This window comes from Prunus avium, chromosome 4 (assembly GCF_965620075.1).
Source record: "Prunus avium chromosome 4, drPruAviu1.hap1.1, whole genome shotgun sequence".
Classification (NCBI taxonomy): Eukaryota; Viridiplantae; Streptophyta; class Magnoliopsida; order Rosales; family Rosaceae; genus Prunus; species Prunus avium.
The window spans coordinates 31,630,183-31,647,146 of record NC_142287.1 but is presented as its reverse complement, the minus strand read 5'-3'; the positions used below and the strand labels follow the sequence as shown (position 1 = coordinate 31,647,146).

General features: G+C 37.9%; 2 protein-coding genes and 1 long non-coding RNA gene across 3 annotated transcripts; 2 read left to right on the top strand and 1 right to left on the bottom strand.

Annotated features, from left to right (window-relative positions):
- The first annotated feature begins 4,113 nt into the window (after nt 1-4,113).
- LOC110764946 (uncharacterized) lies at nt 4,114-5,714 on the top strand. The gene is made up of 3 exons (XR_002527946.2): nt 4,114-4,267; nt 4,417-4,626; nt 5,513-5,714. It is a non-coding gene; the product is annotated as an uncharacterized LOC110764946 (long non-coding RNA).
- Nucleotides 5,715-5,741: 27 nt separating this feature from the next.
- LOC110764945 (protein CHUP1, chloroplastic-like) lies at nt 5,742-9,804 on the bottom strand. Its single transcript, XM_021967998.2, has 7 exons — nt 8,593-9,804; nt 7,470-8,402; nt 7,061-7,192; nt 6,687-6,868; nt 6,493-6,604; nt 6,266-6,409; nt 5,742-6,164 (listed from the first exon to the last, which is right to left on the bottom strand). The coding sequence occupies exons 1-7, from the start codon at nt 9,376-9,378 to the stop codon at nt 6,084-6,086; spliced, it is 2,370 nt and encodes a 789-aa protein (XP_021823690.2). The 5' UTR covers nt 9,379-9,804; the 3' UTR covers nt 5,742-6,083.
- A 1,153-nt stretch (nt 9,805-10,957) lies between these two features.
- Nucleotides 10,958-16,810, top strand: EMB2279 (pentatricopeptide (PPR) repeat-containing protein). Its single transcript, XM_021967997.2, has 9 exons — nt 10,958-12,292; nt 12,955-13,146; nt 13,649-13,730; nt 13,856-14,047; nt 14,603-14,716; nt 14,817-14,907; nt 14,994-15,151; nt 15,695-16,126; nt 16,357-16,810. Exons 1-9 carry the CDS (start codon nt 11,271-11,273, stop codon nt 16,783-16,785), a joined length of 2,712 nt encoding a protein of 903 aa, XP_021823689.1. The 5' UTR covers nt 10,958-11,270; the 3' UTR covers nt 16,786-16,810.
- Nucleotides 16,811-16,964: the final 154 nt, after the last annotated feature.

Here is a 16,964-nt window from a genome sequence, read left to right as displayed (position 1 = left end):
TGCGAATTAAAAGACTGATTAGGCAGCGGATGGGACTGGTGGGTAACCTTTGGAAACCTAATTCTAGTGCGGCAATTTGAGCGCCCTCATCCCCAACTCAAGTCACGTACGCTTTTCAGTTCCAATATTAAACTGGCTTGTATATGCACAGTGTACATTTATTTCCCAAAAGCACTGCTACTGTGCTAGGTTTTTGCTGGCCTAAGCCTAGGCAGAACGGACTCTCACTGTACACTCTCTGCTCCCCCATCATCTCTCAAGCTTTTGTTGTCAATAAAGTATATACAATCTGCACATGCATTGAAGGTCAAAAATTTCAAACTAATACACTCATGCATAAGGGACTGATCGTAACATCGAAACATATTTTGATGAATTCTTACGTACCTTATACGTATAATGCTTATTATTTTCTCGTAAGTTACTCAAAAAGGTAAAAGGAAAATGGAGAGAGAATCCTGAAAAGGAGAGCATTTATGGACGGTAAATGGAAAACCCAACAAGATTATATTAGCGGTACACGGATCGATCATATTGATTGACTGTGCAACCAATAAGACTTTTTTGGTTGCTTCTTTGAATCTATTTATTGTATAGCACTGAGTTGGAGAGAGAGAGAGAGAGAGAGCAATGTTACATCTTGTCAAGCATGTCAAATCAATATAAGAGCACTCATTTTCTGTCCACTGCTTTTTGTTGTTATTGATTTTGAATCAATCAAACACACAACACAAAGGCCTTTGTTTCTTTCTTTTCCTCCACCCTCTTCCCATTGTTTCCAGATTTAGCGCTGGACTTGCGCACGTGGGTCGCCAAGATTCTCAGCTCTGCAAATCCCTCATTTTGGTTTTTTGGGTTGCTTTGCTTGCTTGCTTGCCCTTTTGAATGCTCCAACATATGCCAGACACTGTATCAAACACAGTAAATATATAGTCTATGCCAAAAGGGTCTCATGTCCTCCTTTGCTTTTCAAACCTGTAACCACGCATCGTGGTTTTAAGAAATTACCCGCACGGGTAATTATTCTTGCACAAAGGTTTTGTGCACTCATCACATCAATCATAAGTTTTAAAATGATTTAAATAATGAAGAGTGAGCTAGAAAAAATAGTTTATATTTATATATATGGTAACATTAATTACTTTATATCCAATTCGATCTCTGCGTATTGCTCAATGTATAGTCTCAATTGGGATGGGATAGAAATGAACAACTATGGACTGATAGACTACATCTCTAACTGAGCAATTCAAGGTTTTCACTGAATCAGTCAATCTGTACTTTCGTGATCCATATATGTAAAGAAGTAACTTTGGTGTTACTTTTTGTGATAATAGTTGATAGTTTGATCACATCAATAGTAAAAAAACTTACTTGTAACGAGGATAGTATTGTTTTATTATCCCAAACCAATAACACATTGACATGTGCAGTGGCAGATTCAGGAAATTTTTGGAGAATGGGCAATATTTAAAAGGCTAAAGGCTAAAAGTTTTTAAAAAAAAAACAAAACTACCAACTAATACCATCCATATTTTGTAGCTACACCTACATGTACATGGGCTTCATTTTTACCCTCCAACAAGCCTCAGACTCCTAGTTCCTACCAAAGTTTTGAAAGGCGATACCCTTTTGGTCGCTTAAGGTCAGGTGTAAGCCTTGAGGCATTGAAACGTAAGCCTTTCATGACATGAATTTTTTTTTCTTCTAAGAAATACGTTTAAGTTTTCATATTAGGTTAGGCTAATATAATATCAAATAACTAAGATGTTCCAAAAAAAAATTAATAAAGGTTTTACTACAGACAAAAGGCACCATTGCATTTAAAATAAGAAAACCTAATAATATGATTATGAGAGAGTATTATTGCTCATGATGACATGACTTGAAAGGAAGGGATAGAGAGCATCCATCATTCCATTCTTCATTTTTTTAATTTGGTGAATATTCCACCAAACATACCTTTTTTTTTTAATCGTAAGAAGGTTTGAGCAAAACGCATCGTTTCATTTTAAATGAAACTCATATACCAAGACGACATCATTCTAATGAGAAACCCAAAAGGAACAGAACACATCTTCTTCCTCGCGCATCCTCTTCCTCGTGCATTTTCTTCCTTGCGTAGCGTATTTGTACCAGAAAAAGAAGCATGCAATTCTAACTAGACACACATATGAAGGAGTCTTGTCGTAGTAGATGTGATTTTTAGCTATCAAAACAGAAAAGCCTCTTTCAAACATTTAATCGAACAAATGGAAAGCACCATCACATCGCAAATTCCGACCTCTCTAAGTGATTTTCCTGCGAGGGAAGTTGCAACTACCTTCTTGCGCCTTAATAGATCCGCCACTGGCCATGTGGAAAAATTATCTTACGTGTTATTGCGTTATTGGCCAGGGATAGCAAAAAGTGTTATCCTCGCTGCATGAAAGTCTTTCATCGTCAATAGGCACATAAAACTTCATTTTTTAACCTTTTATATTGGTTATTCAAACCAATTAAACTTTATGTTTTCTTTCTTCCTTTAGAGAACTTCCACTCATTGTGCCATGGCAAAGGGCAAGGGCAAGTAAGGGTAGCCACTATTCATGTGTCTGCCCTACCCTTTTTAATTTTGCTTTTCCACCCATTGCCATGGCAAGTAAAGACAAACACTATTCACATGAGATATGAGGAAAGGAATTTGTATGGAGTTTTGGTGTGGGAATTGAAGAACATGCCTAGGTATTTAAAAAAAGAAATTCTGAATTTTTTGGTTTTTTTTATTATTATTATCATTTTTTTGGTATTTAAATTGGTCATTGATGTCAAGCTAACATCAGCAAACCCAGGCAATTCTTGCCTTTGGGTTGGCTTGGGTAAATGAAGCCCATTTTTGCCCAGTCTAACCTTTCTTGTTGTGGGCATTAATTCAAGACTTGGCTGCCTTTTGCCCGGTGGAAGTTCTCTTATACGGATAGGTGATTTGAAACATATACTTTGATTCATAAACTTTAAATATAGTATAGAGCTGAAAGTATAATTGTGGAACTACAAGGTGTGGTATGTTTGACAAACTGCCACCTCCAGCTGGTGAGCTACCTAGTGCCTCAATGGCAGGGTTCGAAACCTATTGGAAGCACTTTGTGGCCAGGGTCAAGCTGAATCCCGAGCGGGGATTAATCCAACCCTTCGATTGTGGGGACACCTCGTGGTATTTACAAAAAAAAAAAAAAAAAGAGTATAATTGTGGGATAAAATTTGTTTATTTGTTTGAACAAGTTGGATATTATTTTTAAGAATGCAAGCGATACAAAATAATCATATAAATAAACAAAATTTAACCATTTAAAATGTTTGATTTATTTCAAAATCTAACTCTGCCTGAAGAGAAGTCTTCAAAATTATTATTATTATTATTATTTATCAAAGAACTCTGAATTCATTCAACTTGAAAAGGAGGGAACAAACCATACAACTTAAAAAAACAAAAGAAGGGAGGAGATGGAAAACTAAACCAAAACTCAGTTTAGTACAGAAGAAACCCCTCCCAAACAAACTCAAACTAAGGTGGACCAGATAGACCATCCTAATTGAGAACATGCGTGGAGCTCTATCAAACGACAAGAATGGGGAGCAAAATGTCGCTCCTCAATGTCTTCAGACTCTTCATTATAGTCTCTATTTTGTTTGTTGTGTTTGTTGGACAGTTGGACTTACCCGATCGACAATTTTAGACTTCATAATCAAACAATAATATGCTTATTTATAATTCTAGCAAAACATTTCTTTACTTCAATTAAAAAATTAAATTACCAACTACCCTTTAATATAGTAGTATTTGTCTCTACTTAGTCTGTGGAGATCTTATGTTCGACTCATATGATAGAATGACGATGATAATATATATTTGTGATGAGTTCGATACTTAATTATAGCTAGCCTCATTGTTGTGAGTGTATTGGCCCGTTGTAAAAGTATCTTGTAAATATAGTTTGTAAACCCATATTAGGCCCACACATGTAAGCCCACACAAGTAAGCCCAAGTATGGGCCCATATTTTAGTTTTCAACATTGCGCATTTCCCATAAGTCGGCAAGCCCACTTCGTGTAAACCCTTTATTGTAAGGTTGATAAGTTGAAATAAAACGTCTCTCTCTCTCTCTCTCTCTCTCTCTCTCCCTGTGATTGCTGCATTGGAATTGCATCAAAGCTTTCGCTTTTCTAAATTGAATCATCCAGAGTGTCATATCAAGAAGAAGCGGCAATCGATTACAAGCAATTTGATGTATGTATATTGCGTTCCAGTGCTATGAACTTTTGATCAGCTCGCCTTAGTTTTTGTCAAAAAAAATTTCCTTTTTGGTGATTTTTTCTGTATGTTGCTTGATGTGTTATATATAATTTGGTGGTTTTTATGTGATATTGATGGTTCAGGTGTGAGGGGTATTTTTTATGGCCTACTGTGATGCGCTGAAATTGTTGTTGGCGGCTGGCATTTGGTGTTCTGCGTATATCGCCGTTGCAGTTCTTGCTTCCTGTCGAATCTTTTACTTTGTCTGCGGCTGCTCACTTTGATTAGGGTTTGTGGAGCTGCGATGGGTTGTTGACGATCAACTGGTTATTGGCCCAGGATGCACTAGAATGGTGATTCACAAATCACTTTTTGTGTTTTTTTATTTATATATAATTACATTCATAACTGAATTATTGGCTTTTTTCTCTGCAATGTTTTATTCTGATATATTCATCAAATGGTATTTGCCCAAAAACTGTTTGTCAGTCTAGTTCCATTTATTGTTGGTTATACGCATGTTCATTCAAATTGATAGTTTTAGGCTAGCAATTGTCCAGCTTGAGTTACTCCATGTTGATAGTTTCTTAGTTTGCAAAGCTAATTAAGATATTGATTGACTGGTGAGCACTGAAGCTGCTAAAACTCCCACGTCGACTTGCTTTTTGATCTATTGTGCCACAGGATTCTCGACATTACTTGAGTTGGATTAGTATCTTGACCTTCTGTTTGTTATAAGAGGAATGCGTGTAAGAGTTTTCTGAATCATATCAGATGTGAGGAGTAGGAAGGGAACACTAGGACGTCCTGCTTAGTGTGTATGTGTAATATAATGTGACTGCATTTACCATGATACTAGGATGTCCTGCTCCGGTGAGTTCATACACTCATGCCTAGTGCCTGAACAGTCAAGGTCGGGAACATTTTATCCTGATACCGGGCAGTCCTTTGAGGCAACCCTTCTATGAAGCCAAAAATTTAATAGATTTTTGTTTCGGCTTGAGCCCAGATATAACCGGTTGTATACAAGTTACAACTATGTGTCCATTTTCTTCTCAAGACCTTTTACTCTTTGTCATCATGGGTGCTAGTCTTAGTTTATATGCATTGAGGGTACAAGGGGAATGTATCTGCTTCTGTTCTTGTTTTGCATTTTGAAGTCGTTTTATGCTGTGAAGAAACAGTATGGACTTTGAGTGGTATCACATAAGATTAACTTTGTCTCGTTCACTTCTGCAGTGTACAGAACGCTTTGGTTCAAATTTGACAATGGCCTACACTATGGAGAATAGTGGATGCGAAGATTAGGGACTGCGATCCATAGGATGATGACTAGACCATTAAAGGTTGATAGTGTGAGAATGTACAAATTTGTCACATTATATTGGAAAATCATTGGTGCACTTAGTGCAAATAGTTAAATGAAAATGAGTTCTGAGTATTGGCCAAGCAAATCTGTCGATTTTTTTACTGGATACCCAATGAGCCGTTCTTGATTAAAAGTTTGTGGGATTTGAAGGATTAAAAGTTTGTATAATTCTGAACTTACATATTACAAGAAGCGTTGCAATACATGTAACATATCATTTCACTTCTTGTAATTTTAAGTATTAACCCAAACCTAAATCCTTTGCTATTTCTCACACCAAGCTCATTAACAGCCAAACTCAAAACTACACCAAAACAAAACACGTTGTCTGGCCAGATTGCTTTCTACGGAATGTATTATACGTTTCCCGTATGAAGCTTACTGAGATGGTAAGCCAAAAATGTTCTGTTAAATCCTTCCCCTTCCACCACCTTTCCCTCTTTACTTTTTGTTAAGAAGATGAGCAAGGTAACGAAGTTCCTCGAATGCATGCATTGTGTCTGCGTCGAATCCCCCTGCAAACTGCATATCAATCAAGAAACATATCTCAATCTTCTACATATTCAAAAGGAATAAAACGCACACTTTTTTTTTTTACTATGTTTAGTTCTTATGTTACTAACCTGATGAATTCTGAAAGCAAATCTCACTCCCTGAAGCAGCATGTAATCCATAGCAGGATCTTTCTCCGCTGCCGCCTTTGACTGAAGTTCCATAGCCACCCTCTTCATGTACATCTTTGCCAACTTGACTGAGCCAAACTTTATCTGCAGGATTGGCAGTGAATCATATATGTGATGCAAAGGCGTTGAGTATTTCATTTATAGACAAGACATCAACAAAAGCCTACCTTGCTTAAAATTCCATTGTCAAGCATCCAGTCTGTGGGTATCTGAAACTCCTTGCAATGACGCATCAAGGGCTCCCTTATCCGGAGAAGGTTATAAACAGTACGCTCCATCCTGCAAGAGGTAAGGAAACACTTGATAAGTTTGTAGTTACCACAGATTAATTACTAGCAAAAACACCAATGAAGGTTCTTACTTCTCAGACAATGAGACCATTTTCTTTAGTGCAATATCACAAGGCAGTCTTATATCTTCCTTGTATGAAGACACTTCAGACTCCAATTTCTTGAGATCTCTATAACCGAATGCTGCTTCTCGCAGTGTGTCGGCTTTCTTTTCTGGCCAATCAAAATGCTTTAGGACTGCCCTCTCATCCACCTTTTCAACAGAATGCAAGCATAGTAAGGAATCAGCAAGATCGGACATTTAATATTGAGCATTTTGCCTTGTTCATATTTGCTTAGCTTTCCCAGTGCCATTTGAAACACATCCACCATTAGATTACAGAAGATCAAGTTATATTGCACACAAAGCTATGAAATCCCCGGTCATGAAAGAGATCACACTTACAAGAAAGCAAAGTTCATCATCGAGCCACTTCACAAAGGCCACAACATCGTCAATGTTTTGATAAACTGCGTTGTTCACCTCTCTGATCAACGAATTCACAAATTCTCCTTGAGTCTCAACATCTGCCTTTATCTGCAAAAGAAATGGTGATTACAATCAATAAGAATTTGCATTAGTCTACCAGAGAACCTATGACTTCAAGACACTAACTTTAGTCCTACTCCCTCTCATTACTGAGAGACATGGGAGCATTAAATTTCTTTCCTTCATCTCTTGTCAGCAGTTGGATGGATAGATTTCAATGGCCAAAAAAGGCTTGGAAGTTGCAAGCATTTAACAATGGAAAACTGTAGCTTTAGTAGAAAATGAACTTCAAGCAGAAAAATACAACTGGCAAGCGAACGCTTACGGCAAGCAAATGTGATGATCGGTTCTCAATTTCTCCAATCATGCTACTACGAACATTTGCAACATCTGGGCCATCACAAACTCCTCCATTTGAAGAATCCTTCCTAGAATCTCTCTTCATGAGTGAATGATAAAACTCAACTACTTGTGGGGCTCTTTGTACCATTCCTGTGGTACTAGTCTTCATTGCAAACTTGGGAGGAGGTGGCGGGGGTGGTGGAGGCGGCGGCGGTGGAACTTGGGCAGAACCATCCACTTTGGTTCCACTAGAAATGGAACATGAAGGCCTTGGAGGGGGATTTGGAATTCTCAAGGCCCTTTTCTCCACATCTAATGAAGCTGGAATTTTGTTAATTTCATGACAATTTCCGAAGAATAAATCAAAATTTTCTGAAGCTACTGGCTCTGTATCCTTCTCCATTTCTTGAGCACACATAAAACCATCAGATTGCCTTCTCTTATTACTCTGCACCAACTCTTCTGCACAGCATTTAGATCCACTTATTGAGTGTCTTCTTCTAGGACTTCTACCTTCCTCTGAATCAACCCAACTTTTATCCAAGAGACCATCTGGGCATTCTAGGTTGGGCAGGTCCTCATCAGCAATAGGCCATTTCTTTAGTTTTTTTATTAGATTCAATCTCTTTACACTACCGTATTCTAAATACTCGCTGCTTCTAGATGGCAATGCTCCAGCAGATTTACTACTCCTCTCAAACGAACCGGGGCTTAATGGCTTATCAGAATTTGTTGTGGAGCATGAATTGGAGTTCTGCAACTCATTTCGTAAACACGAATTCACCCACCTCAGGTAGGCTAGCTCCTCAACCTCATTCAACCTGCTCATTTGTAAACCTTCAACTTGTTTACACAAATCTTCATTTGTATGTCTTAGCGCAGATGCCTCAGCTTTGATCTTCTCAACAATGTCATTCTGATAATAACCAATACAAATTGCAGTAAGCAAACAAAGTAAACCAGGACAACTAACTCAAATAATCCAGTAAAGCTAATGAAAATAGAAAAGAAAAAGAAAATCATCTAAAAGTTATACTACCAAGCTCAGCATAAAGCTTTAGTTACCCAATTTAAGTAATCAATCAGTAAAGTTGAAATGATAGTACCTCAGAAGCCTTTGCTAGAGAAGCCAACTGGGATGTCACAGAAGAAAGCTTGCAAGCAAGATTTCTCTTCTGAAGCTGTAGCTCCTTGTTCAGGCGCCTCAACTCCACAACCTCCATTTCCACACTCCCTGATGCTGATGCCACTGAACTTTCTTGTTCTTCTTTTTTCAATGTCACTCCTTCATTCCTGTCCAAAATCGATGTTAATGCTGATAATTGCTCAGAGAGACTAGTTTTTTCTTCTTCCAGCAACTCAACTTTTCGAGCTAGACCATCAAGCTCAATCCTTTTCACCTCAAGCTCCCTCTCAAGGTCTAAAACTTTTGGGTTTCGCTTACACTCCGATAACTCAGCTTGCAACTGGAACTCTCTTTCCTTAGATTCTCGAAGTAAGTTTCTCAAATGATCAAGCTCAATAAATAAGTCCCTAGAGGACTGTCTCCGGTGGGTGGGATGCATTTGAGGATGAACTTGATTACCATTGACTGAGCATGACAAGTCTCCAATGAGCGAACGCTTGACCCGTGGATGAGAAGGCACAATTGAGTTCTTCTGGTTCGCCATATCAGAGCCCATTAGCGGCGGTTTCTTGTTTGTCACTGTGGGTTGAACCTTGGTCTTCTTGTCTCCTGCAAGCCCTTTCACAATATGAGAACCCCATGAAGAAGCAGACCTTAACTTTGAAGCGTTGCTATTGCCCTTCACATTCTGGCACTTTGGTATCTGATTTTGGTCAGAAAACTTGATCGATCTTGCTCTGCTTTCTGATGGGTTCTCTTCTCTCATTGTGAAAAACCAAAATGATTATACAAAGGGCCTAGAAGAAAATGGCACTCAACTGAAATAGGGGTGGTCCTAAATTCAACCAAAAGCTGAGGTTTCACAAACTGGCCTTACATAACACTGAAAAACATACTGAACTGAGAGAGTGAGCTCATGATTTGAGCTGTGTTGTGCAATGAAATGGGGTTTGAAGGTTCAAATATTTTTGTTGGGACCAAAAGGAAGGCGTAAAGCTTGAAATGGCGCTTGCTTGTGGACTTGTAGTAGTAATGAAAGCTCCGATTCCAAGACCAGTTGAGAGCTATGCGGGTAAAGTGGCAGCTTTTCTTTATTGGCCAACTTTGAATTTTTGAAATTTGAATCTCTCCATTCTCCGTGAAGAGTGAAAGAATACTAGGGTGGGCGTGCAACGGTCGTATTCAGCGCCCGGGTCCCACACCCGGGGGTTGGGGATTTAAGTTGTAATTGCGTTTCCTACCAAAAATAAAAAATTGACTAATTTATTTACACCAACAAAAACGCTTACTAATTTTGTTAATGAAATTACGGTTTTATCTCTCACTAATTTTGTATATTTTAATTATTTTAATAATTTTTTAAGAAATCCTTTGTTTAATAAAATAGAAGTTTTTAAAATTTTAAAATTTTAAATAAGAGGCATGTAGCTTAAGTAGTTAACAACAAGTAGTTCTGCATCCAAAGTATTGTATTTTCCTTACAAAGGGGGCTAACGCCCAGGGAAACAAGAAAGCCAATTAAAAACAAAGAAGACGAGGCTTGGAGTCTCCCCTTGTATTAGCAGCCAGGATGTCAGTAATGCAAGCTGGCACACCATCAAAGATATGCATACTTGGATTAAAATCAAAACTTTTAGCAGCTAAAGCATTAACTGCACAATTCTGTTCACGAAAAATGTGTCTAATTAAGCAATTCCAATCAGCACTCATTTTTAATTTGCAGCAATTAATGATGCTAAACAAGGGGTGGGTAGAAATAGCAAGAGTATTAAGAAGAGTCACTGCACCCTTGGTATCACTTTCCACTTCCATAGTTCAAAACCTAGAATCCCAAGCTAGGGAAAGTCCCTAGAAAATACCCCACAATTTAGCCTCAAGGACAAAGCCAATACCCAAATTCACATAATAGCCCTTAAGCCAAGCACCAGTTGCATCTCTTAACACACCTGCAGCGCCAATATGACCAGTAGTGTTATTCTGACTACCATCTGAGTTAATCTTACAAACTCCAGGACTGGGATTGTTCCAAGACAGCTGAGTCAAAGTTTGATTAGAGGTTCCTGTAACTGGTTTGTTGGCCGAATACCACTCTTTAGCATACTGGAAGATAATTTGCCTTAGTTCAACATGCATAGTGTTTGAATCCTCTACGCCCAATATCGCTTGTATTAAAATAAAATAAAAGGAATCGTGTTTCTATATATTGGGCCCGATTAAATCATCCGAACACATAATACAGGCCCAATTTAAAGAACAACACGGTATGGGCCTTAACTCATACACTTATTGGGCCTAAACCTGCCCCAGTAGTAAGCTATTACACCTCTAAGTCCAACAGTTATGCGTTGATTTTCATTCCCGGGTTTTCAATCGATATCTCGAGCGACAATCAGTTTCTTCTTCAGAGCATAATCGTTTGTCTCTTCTCCGGCTATTAGGGTCCTCCTGCTCTGAGGAGGACAGAGTCCGTGGCTGTCTGTCTGCTTTCACGGTAGCCATTTCCTCTTTGAGCTGCTTTGCTACTTAAACTTGAAGTTCTTAGTTCGTTCGCTCTATGCTTTCTCTTTTATGTATTTCTGTAATTGCTTCTCTTCATAGCTCAACATGGCCTAGGAAAGTTTGAAATCATGTTACTTGGGTTCGTTGGATAAATTGAAAATGGTGGGAATGATTGTGACAAATGCTCAACTGGGCGTCTCCAATTTTCAAAGAAATGATATTTTCGCTGCGAATTGTAGCTCAAAGCCGGGTCCTTTATCTGGGTTTTCGCTTTTTCGGAGACCCATCTTCTGTGTTGGCTTATATGAGAAGAATGTGAAGAAGAACCGGGGTTTTGGTATTAAAATTCCGAATCGAAGAACAGTTATTAGTGCTGTGTCGAAGGAAGGGTCTGATAACAGGTCGGTTGGTGGTGAAATTCTAGAGAAAGAGTTTGAATTTAAGCCATCATTTGATCAGTACTTGAAGGTTATGGGGACTGTTAGACTTAGAAGTGATAGATATAAGCAGGACAGCTCAAAAGAGCAGAATCCAAAGCATAATTTGAGGAGTAGAGGTGTTTCCAGGAGTCTGGTGTCTGAGGGTAATGAAGAGCATGTAAAATTGGGGGAGTCTGAAGGGCATTCTAATCAAGAGAAGGCGTCAAAAGCTGCAAAGCAAAATGAGGCACTTGGAAATAGAAACGGAATTATGGGAAAAAGCAAAAGACAAGGAGTTAAAGGATTTAAGGATGAATATGATAGCAGACAGAGCAACAGGGATGAAAAGGAAAAGAAGAAGATAAGGGGAGAGGCAAGAGATGGAAGGTCAAAATATTCGGGTAGGCTAGAACCAGAGTTGAACTTCAGAGGTAAAAGTACAATGGCACGAAATGTGAAAGATGACCTAAGAGTTTACAAGTCAACAGATAAATCCTTCGAGAGAGGGAAAGTTGGTGTTAAAATTCAAGGTGGACTTGAGAGGAACCACATCAATGCTGAGAAAGCCACTGATAGAGGTTTTTCTCGTAGAAGTGAGAAGTTAACTAAGAGTGGTAGGGATTTCCCCCAAAAAAATTATGACAATAGCATGGAGGTGGAAAGAGCTGCATTTAAGAATTTTGATGAATTCGGTGATATTATGGACAAGCCACGAGTTTCACAAATGGAAATGGAGGAGAGGATCCAGAAGCTAGCAAAATGGTATGTACTCTATGTCTTTTTCCTTTTCTTATATTGGAAGTATTAATTTCTTGATTGATGGCATTAGCTTTACCTTGTTGATGACAATTTACTGCTACTCTTTTTCTTTTTTCAAACAAAGATGACATTCACTTCAATTGACCTAATGGTTTAGATGTTTTTATTATGTTCTTCTGTTCGGCTATATTAATATTACCAGTTTCTTTGGTATAGAGCAGCTTGCAAGTGAAGCTAAGTTTGGCATTATTTAGCCATCTGTATTATGTTACACAAGTTGTCTGTAGTTTCTTTCTTCATCAGTCCACTCCGTAAAAGTAACTAATAAGACTGTCGCCAGTCCGGAGTTTATGCAACATGGAAGTCATTGATTCTACACTTTACTTCTGTACTTAATTCCTATCATAAATCGTTTAAGGGGAAAATATACCTATTAACGAATCTGGGTTGCAGAATGGTCATTGTGAGTTGATACAGCGTTCTTTCCTGTTAGAACTACTTAGGGAGGTCATGTGCTTTGGCATCTTCTTAAGCAATTTTGCTTGTCATGCCCTGGATTTTTCTCTATTTTCCTTTGTCTAATTTACCAAACTTAATATCTCATGTCAAGTGTTAATTTTTGTAGTTAGGGTTTCTCATTATCTCATTAATGTTTATTTTAACAGGCTGAATGGTGCAGACATTGACATGCCTGAGTGGATGTTTTCAAAGATGATGCGAAGTGCACAAATCAGATTCACAGATCATTCAATATTGAGAGTTATCCAGCTATTGGGAAAACTAGGAAACTGGAGACGGGTGTTACAAGTCATTGAGTGGCTTCAAATGCGTGAGCGTTTCAAATCCCACAAGCTCAGGTATTCTTGCCTATGAAAAGATTAGAGCATTAAATATAAAGATTGGCATGCACTCCTGCTTAATAAAGTATGGAAATTTTCATGAGCTTTAGACTCCCTTTCAACATTTCAACATTTAGATTCATTCTTCTGTGTAAATTTTTGTGGGCTTGAATTTTAGTGCTGCAACACAGTTTCTTCAGAAGAAAAAAAAAAGTCACAATTAGAGGATGGAACTTTAAGGACTAAATTCTAGGTATCACCAATACTATTTCTGAATCCTGTACAGATCATCTGTCATTTTTGGTGCCTTATTTTTCACTTAGTGCAATGTCTTGGTAATATCTCATAGGGATGATGGAATACTTCTTGAAGAATAATTCCATTGCATTATAATCTATGCTGCTTGGGATTGTACTTCTTGTAATGTAAGGTAGAAATCAAGTGGTGTGTATTTCTTGTTAGTTGTCATTAATCATTGTATTTGAAAGAAATTTGAAGCGTTTTCCCTTTTAAAATTCAGATACATATACACAACTGCACTTGATGTACTTGGAAAGGCAAGGAGACCTGTGGAGGCACTTAATGTATTTCATGCAATGCTGGTAATTCACAAAAATTGGTTATTATCTACAGTATGCTTTTTGCTCATGAAAGACATTTGTAGTTAAAAGGGAGAAGGAGTACTTTCACCAACCAATATTATATTTACTTATTCTTTTCTCTCCAGCAAGAAATGTCCTCATATCCTGACTTGGTAGCTTATCATTCTATTGCCGTAACTCTTGGACAAGCGGGACATATGAGGGAACTTTTTGATGTGATTGATACTATGCGATCTCCTCCCAAGAAGAAGTTCAAAACAGGGGCACTTGGGAAGTGGGATCCTCGGTTGGAACCAGATATTGTTGTCTTCCATGCGGTAAGTGGTACTTGGTGATAATTTATGTTCGGAAGATTATGATTTATAACTACATTGCTTTGTGATTTCAGAACCCAAGTGACTATTAGTTGGCTGACACATTCAAATCTGAAGTCTCTCTTTGAAGCCTTTTCTAGATTTGTGATCAGAATGATTGAATAGTTGTCATTTGTAGAATACTAAAATAATTTTTTTTGATGTGTTGGACATGTCAGGTTGCGACACTTGTGTCAACCAGTGTGCTGCACAGCCTACAATCAGTTGGACCCTTAAAATAGTTACCGTTAAATTTCTTAAACAGTACATAATTGTAGAGTTTTTGTGCACATTAGTTTAGAAATGCATACATGGTTTTTCCCATTCATTGCATCTTCACCCTTGGTATGACACCTATTAAGCTAAAAGGATGTCTTTTAACTTCATCCTTTTTAATATCATATTGCTAATAGAAGAGGTTCCTCTGATTGATGTAAATTCTTTGAAGAGCTTGGTAGTTGATGTAAAAATTAGTGCAGTTCTATATACATTGGTATAATATTTTGTATGTATATGCAGGTATTAAATGCTTGTGTCCAGCGCAAACAATGGGAAGGAGCATTTTGGGTTTTGCAGCAGTTACAGCAACAAGGCCTACAGCCTGCGACTACAACATATGGACTTGTCATGGAGGTATGAGTTACCGCTAGTTTCTTTCTTGTACTAGGCTGCTAGATTACCCTGAATATCTATTTCGCGTTATGCACACCTGACAATGTTTTCACTGAATCAGGTGATGTTAGCATGTGGCAAGTACAACTTGGTTCATGATTTTTTCAAGAAAGTGCAGAAATCTTCTATACCAAATGCTTTAACTTACAGAGGTATTTTATGGGATTTTACAGGACTACTGTCTCACTTTGCATTTTGTTATAGAGGGATAAATATTGATGGTTCCTTATGAATACAGTTATTGTGAACACCCTTTGGAGAGAAGGTAAAGTAGATGAAGCTGTATTGGTTGTTCAGAACATGGAAAGACGAGGAATAGTAGGTTCTGCAGCTCTTTATTATGACTTTGCTCGATGTCTTTGTAGTGCTGGACGGTGCCAAGAAGCACTGATGCAGGTAATTTGAGCTGCATCTGTTTCATTATATAAGTGAAAATTGTGTTATTGTTTTGCCTTTTTTTTTTTTTTTGCATTGGCACTTCAGCATGCATTATGCTGATATGATGTTCCAAGAATTGATTTGCAACATGCTGCAAGGCTGATTTTTGTCAATCATAAAAGAATTCGGGTCCAATAAATAAGTCATATAGTGATTTTACCTTTTCATGTTAATTTATCAATTAGTGAGGGAATGGCCAGAAAGTAATCACCCCTCCCCCCACTACTGCAATATTATTCTTTTTTTTAATTCTGAAATTATACAGATCTGATGTAAAGGAGAAGATGCATGTTGTCCAGCGTGTTGTATAAAGCCAATGCTGTGATGTGCCGATAATTATTTGCCCTGTATTCTTAATATTTTGTGTATTTGTGTAAGTATGCTTACATTAATTGGATGTGGCTCAACTATGACCTACCTGGTAGTATACATAATATGTTCTCATATTTGATCCGTAGTTAACAGTTGGATCACTTATTGTGTCATTCTTTCTTGCAACAGATTGAGAAGATATGTAAGGTTGCAAATAAGCCTCTAGTAGTGACTTACACTGGTTTAATTCAAGCTTGTTTGGACGCTGGAAGCATTAAAAATGGGGCATATATTTTCAAACAAATGGAGAACTTTTGCTCCCCAAATCTTGTTACTTGCAACACAATGCTGAAAGGTTATTTGGACCATGGGATGTTTGAAGAAGCAAAAGAGCTGTTCCTGAAGATGTTAGATGATGGGAATAATATCAGCAGCAAATCTGACTATAAGGTTCGGGTGATACCAGATAGCTACACGTTCAACACTTTGTTAGACGCCTGCATCACAGAAAAGAGGTGGGACGATTTCGAGTTTGTTTACAAAATGATGCTACACCATGGGTATCAATTCAATGCTAAACGCCATCTTCGGATGATATTGGATGCTTGTGAAGCTGGAAAGGTATAATTTATTTTCTTAATATTTTCTCTTTCACCTCCTGGGATATGGCCAGCACTTGTTTCGAAATGTGTAGGAAGCGAATGTTTACATTAATATTATCATATATAAAACTTCTTGGGTGATGCATGGTTGTACTTTTTGGGTTAACTTTTCTCTTTACCCCAACAACCCAGAATAAGGGATTTACAATTATAATTTATTCACAAATGGGATCCATTCATGATTTTCAGGGTGAGCTACTACTAGACATAACTTGGACGCACTTGACGGGGGCAGGCCGGAGTCCACCTCCTCCTCTTGTCAAGGAAAGGTTTTGCACAAAGCTAGAGAAAGATGACTATGCTGCTGCTCTCTCCTGTATTACGGATCCAAATCTCGGTGAGCTGCAGACATTCTTCTCGAAGAAAGCATGGTTGAAGTTGTTCAAGGAAAATGCAGAAAGGTTTCAGAAAGACACTTTTGTACGGTTAGTTCATGAGGGTAGCATTCTGATCAACAGAACTGATAGGTCGAACCCTGTTTTTCAAAATCTTATGGCAGCTTGTGGAGAACTTGATAGAACCTGTTTAGTGGGAGCTGATTTCAAACCAAGTGAAACTGTATGTACAACTCATACTGAACCAGCTATGAATTCTTTGATGAATAGTATTCATATTTAAAGTAATCTTCTTTTTCGTTCTGATACGTTTCCTATCTTGTGAAGCAATCCCAAGTTGCCGACCTATCACAATAATAATATCCAGAATGTCCATTGCATGAAATCAAAATATAGGAATGGGAAGATTTGAATGGAGGTATTTGAAAAGAAGAATTTGAATTTGTCATCTGCAACAATTAA